The following is a 5,504-nucleotide window of genomic DNA, read 5'->3' on the forward strand; positions in this document are numbered from 1 at the left end:
TGTGAATAAAATTTGTGTAATCATACGCCGCGCCATTTATGGAAAAATGCTCATTTCGGTCGACATGGGATACCTGGGCAGCCGGCTATACGAAACATGTGAGCAAGTGATATAATTTTTTTGTGGTTGTGGGTTGTTTGAAAAGTGGAAATGTATCAGTTTTCATTTTGATGACTCTTGCGTTGGGACTTGTTCATTAATGTTAGCTCTTTTTAAACCAGATCTCTAATACAAATGTAGCTTTTGAAATATACATTTTTTTTCAAATTGAAAAAAATGAACTATCAGCGTTGAAAAAGAGCTATCTTACTATAGGTCGCCTCGGTTATACTGCCCTAAACATGACTTTGCGTCTGCTTGCTCATAACTGGTTCGTTAAATTAGTCGCTTAGGTACTTTGAAGAGTTCAATTACATTTACATTTATTGGTGAAACTTTTTACTTTGGGTAGTATAACCGTACGGAGACCCTGCGTTATTTACATATGAAGTGTCTTTATCTCATTTTGCTGGCCTAGTAGTACTTGTTGAAGAAAGTGTCGGATCTTAGCTCATCTTTGGCTCTAATGAGTGTGGAGTGGTTCTCCTCTATCATGGCCTGTTCGTCCTGGGCATCCACTACCTCTGCCTTCAGACTTCTGATGTCTTCTTCTAAATGTTTCACCTCTTCCGTCTCTTCGGCTACCTCTTTCTCCAGGGACTTCAGCTGGTCTGTTTTCTCTTCGTTCTCATCCGCCATTGCTCTACTTCTGCAAACACGCAAGTGGTTAAGTCTATAACTCAATCCCTCTTTCAATATGTTTAGAGTCATTATTATTTTTACTCCAGAAGATTATACTTAAGATATTAGCAATTCCTCTACGGATCTTTACCAAAAGCTAAAATGAAACCCTAAAACGAAACTGTTGCTGCATTTTTTTAAAGTTTTTTTGTCATAGTGTTGTGTTCACTGGAAAAAGCAATTTCTGATCGTAACCTTCTTAAAAACTCAAAAAAAAAATGGTTTAATTTACATTTTTTCTAAATTGGCTCAAAAATTTTTGAACGCTTTTTGGAATTTCGAAAACTGTGTTGAATGAAATTTATTTGATTGGTCGACTTGAAAAATATTCGGTTTTTTCTACTGTCTTTCAGCCTTTATTCCATAGCAAAATCCCTTGATCTGTTTCTGTCCATGAGTCATTACTAAGCAAGAGAAAGGTCGATCTGGTATCAGTATTTGTAGCAGTGGATTGTAGCACAGAAAAAATATGCGGATTTTACAACAGGCCTTCTTTTCTTTTATCTTTTTTGGACCAGTTTAACAATCTCTCCTCCCCTTCCCCTTCTGTTGTTGTGTTTACTTAAGAATCTGCACCTTTATGAATAAATTCAGTAAATTAGCAATCAATTAGTTTTGTATTGATAAGTCTACTTTTGCTGCATTCTGATTGGTCAAAAATACGACTTGTTGATTGATCTACTTATTAATCCCCCTCCTTTTTGTAGCGAAATCTACTGTCTGATACCTTACATATTGATGGCACTGTAAAGCTACTAACCGGAGTCTGTTGACCTTGAGGACTTTCTCGAGGCTCTCGATGTCCTTCTGTTTCTCAATCAGTTTGGACTCATTGCGAGAAGCAATCAGATTGATGGCAGCCAAGTCAGCTTCCAGTTTTCGCAGACTAAAATGCGCTCAATATACATGAAGGCAAAAATGCTACACTCCTCCAGGGAAAAAATAACTTCAAAAAACAAAAATATCTGAGGCTCCGGAAAAACTCAGGATTCATAAGCAACACAGGGATCTAAAGCGTAAACTTGTGAACTTGAGAACAGAATTTGCGTTCTTGATTCATTATTTTAATAGGCGATAAACTTGCTATTTTAAGGAAAGCTTGAATGCAGGTAAATCTTAGACAAACGGTTTCCAAACTCTTTCGACGGATTCGCCAAGTTTGCGAAAAAAGAAAATGGATTCTGCTATATTGGCCAGTCATGATCTCTGGGTCTATTTTAAAACAAAAGCTCAGTTTCTCTTGAAAGACTATTCCACATACAAATAACAATTATTTTGAAAAAGGTTGCAACTTTTCTTTTTTTGTAAATGATCGTTTTCCGCTGTGATTTAGTAAAGACACTTAGACTTCGAAACTATAATTTATAATTTTTGAACCCATATTTTCATTAATAAGTTCAGATAATTAAAGAATAGTGCAAGTTATCAAAAACCTACTTTCTCTCCTTTTCAGCCAAGTTCTCGTCGTTCTTCTTCTGAGTCTCCTTTAGCTTCTCCTCCCTCTCCTGGAGGGACACCAGATGGTCATCTATCTCATTCAGTCTCTTGCATCCACTCTCGAACTCCACCTGCAGTCTCTCCACTGCATTGGCCAGAGTGTCCACCTTGGATACTAAGAGAGACTTCTCCTGCTCCGCCTCCTGCAGTTCCTTCAACTTCTTCTCCATCGGCTACAGAAACACAAGGTCAAAGAGTTAGAAAAAAATGTTAAAATGTGCAGTAATCTTGTCACCTTTTTCTGTAGTCTTTTTGATTGATGGCCTGTTGAGCGCCTAAACGACTTAATTGTGCAAAAGTGACTGAAGATTCTCTAGAATATAAGAAACACTTTCACTATTTATGCCATCGGCTTCAGAAGACCCATAAAAGGATACCCATACGTTCCATATTATCATAAAGTCTCCAAACTGCTGTGGTTTTCTTTCCGTTTATTTATGACATTTTCATGACCTTTTGGTTGTTTTGCTTCACAAAAATGTTGATTAAAAATTTGAAGCACTGGATTAGTTCTAGCTTTTTTGAAAAGTTAACGAAAGCGTGAAAAGCTTGTGGTCCGTTTTTTGGTGGATGGTAACCTTGCAATGATTACTGCCATCCAGCGTCAAGCCAAATGCTCGAAAACTTAGGAACCTATCGACAGCAAATATATCAGCACAGCTTATCGTTGATTAATATACATAAAGTACATCAAAATTGTGCAGACGCATGTAAATGACTTGCCTTTCTGAACTTGAGCACCTGCTCCTCGGCTGATTTGAGTCTCTCGCTCTCCCTGTCTCTCTTGGCCTCCGCTGTCCGGGCTTGTTTCTTCGCAGCATCTGCCTCCTCCTCCAGTCTATGGATCACACTCCTTATGGTCTCCTTGTCCATACTTCAGATATAATGTTCAGATACAAACTCAGATGAAAAAACTAACAGTAATACGAAAAAGAACAACTGAACGAAAAAGAAAACAATCTGTCAAACAATAATGGATGGTATGATGTTATAATGAGCTCTGCTATAGGAATTTTGTTGAGATATATAAGCCCGCCGAATGTGATAAATCGATATGTAGTTTCAGATATTAGTCTCTATATAGTTTAGCCGTAAGAAAGTTTACGAATAAGTTTAGTTGATGTACAATTAAAATGCAAGTTTGGTAAGAGAAACTTTGCTTATCGCAAACGGCCAAATAAACTAGTTTTGGTTCGAGTCAGAAATTCCACACCATTGAAATCAAATGTAGGACAAATCGCCACAAGAATGTATTTTTGGCTCTGGGTGAAATTACGAGGCGCACGATTTCCAAAGTGAGGTTTTTGCTTGCGATGTCAGAAACGCACAATGATTTATTTGCTTCTAGCAAACTGAAAACCTTTCTTTGGTTCTTAAAGATCCTTTGAGGAGGTACCAAGATCAGAACTATACAACGAATATACACGAATAAACCTAATTTTGTGGTAGCTATTTTTAGTGCCCAGAACTTTGTATCGCTAAAACAGAGGTGTAAATGGTCGCTTGTGGTACGCGTGAACGAATATAATTATGTTAAAAAATAGCTTTAAAAATTTGGTGGTATATTTGTGCAAAGCAAAATTGTAGTTAGTTCTGTACAACAACGGTGCTGCAGAATTAACTTCGTTCGGTCGGATATATGGTCACTGTTGATTAGTCACGCTATGCTTCAATGTGTGAAAAATGAACGTACAAAACAAGAAGTTACGGTCTTTGATAACGCTCAGAAATGACCGACACAGTAATTAGAAATCAATTATAAGGTATCTCTGAAAACGAAAACCCTACCAATATAGCTAGAGTAATATCATAACTTTGTTCAGTCAAGCGATCAATACTTCCTGGAAGAAAAGGCTTTGCGGAATTCAATATGCTAGAAATCAGAGATATCAGAAACTCAATGAACTTAAAATAACGGTGGTGTGTCACGGAGCCGCATTTTCAGCTTTCCAAAAAAATCATCATTCTAAGTTTGCTCAAAATAAACGAAAAAATGCAGGCCTGACTGGACCTGGTCACTGTTAACATGTCAATCAGAACTTGGTTCAAGCTCATGTTCACTATTTAAGCCGCAAGCTGTGTTCGCTCCGGGTCATTTCTGTTTCTCGTTACATACACATTTCAATTCTTTTCAAAATTTAGTTTCCAATGAAATCACTGAGAGTCATTTGGATTGAATGTTACTTACCTTACTGTTTCGAAAAAAAAACAAGATAAGAAGAGAAACTTCAAAAGTCCAGGGCAGTGCTGAACACTTTTGAACACCAGGCCTTGGACACCTGCTAGGTACCCTTCCAGCAGTTCTAGGAAATCAACAACTTTCTACAAATAATTTTGGAAGTTTCTTCGCCGCAGCTCTTATTGTCACATTATGGAGTCCACATACATTGGGTGCATTGGGTGTGTTTTAGTTTTTTTCTTCTTTGTTTTCCACGCAAAATCAGCTACCACAAATAAGCATCGGTCAGGGTTAATTATATATCATATTAAAGCCCCTTCAGTCGTTATTCGAACCACATTAAAAAAATCAATTGTCGAGAAGAAACGGTTTAAAATTTTTGATTTTTTGTCTTTATTTGAGCGAATAAAGCCAGCGAGCATTCTTTTTTGTTTTCCTCGCAAAATGAGCTACCACAAATAATTATGGGACTGGGCGAATGATATATCATATTAAAGCCCTTTGAGTCATTATTTGAACGACATCAAAAATTTCAAAAAAGTTGTCCTATTGTCGAGAAAAACTGGTTTGAAATTTTTGATTTTTTGTCTAATTTTGAGCGAGTGAGCAGGCTTACATTAGCTTATTTATGCTTAATTTGAGCCTTAAAAATTTGTTTTTATTTGAATGAAGTTAGTTTGTGGAGTTTATAGCTTCATCTTAGGAATCAAAACCTTCAAAAATTTGGGAAAACAATTTTGAAAAAGTGTTAAAAAAAATTTATTTTAATTTTTTTGTTTTTTTTTGTTTTTTTTTATTTGTCTTCAAAAATGGTTTTTCAATTTGGATATTTTGCATGATAGACAAAAATGTTTGAACTCTACTTCTTCGCTCAGGTTCTTTTATCAAACTAAGCCGAAAAAACGACACTAATTAGAAAAATAATTTTGTCGTAACTTTTTAAGACTGGTCGGAACTTTCTATGCTACTTGCACAGTAACCGGTTATCCTTGTTATTGTTTTGAAATAGTAAGATAAGCCTATCTCACATTTTTTACACATATTTTTT

General features: G+C 36.2%; 1 protein-coding gene across 1 annotated transcript; it reads right to left on the reverse strand.

The window, feature by feature from the left end:
• Positions 1-241: 241 nt before the first annotated feature.
• On the reverse strand, positions 242-3,899 carry LOC134842015 (chromosome partition protein Smc-like). The gene is made up of 4 exons (XM_063858153.1): positions 3,001-3,899; positions 2,218-2,450; positions 1,541-1,666; positions 242-748 (listed from the first exon to the last, which is right to left on the reverse strand). Exons 1-4 carry the CDS (start codon positions 3,148-3,150, stop codon positions 514-516), a joined length of 744 nt encoding a protein of 247 aa, XP_063714223.1. The 5' UTR covers positions 3,151-3,899; the 3' UTR covers positions 242-513.
• Between the last annotated feature and the right edge of the window lie 1,605 nt (positions 3,900-5,504).

This window comes from Symsagittifera roscoffensis, chromosome 3 (assembly GCF_963678635.1).
Source record: "Symsagittifera roscoffensis chromosome 3, txSymRosc1.1, whole genome shotgun sequence".
Classification (NCBI taxonomy): Eukaryota; Metazoa; Xenacoelomorpha; order Acoela; family Convolutidae; genus Symsagittifera; species Symsagittifera roscoffensis.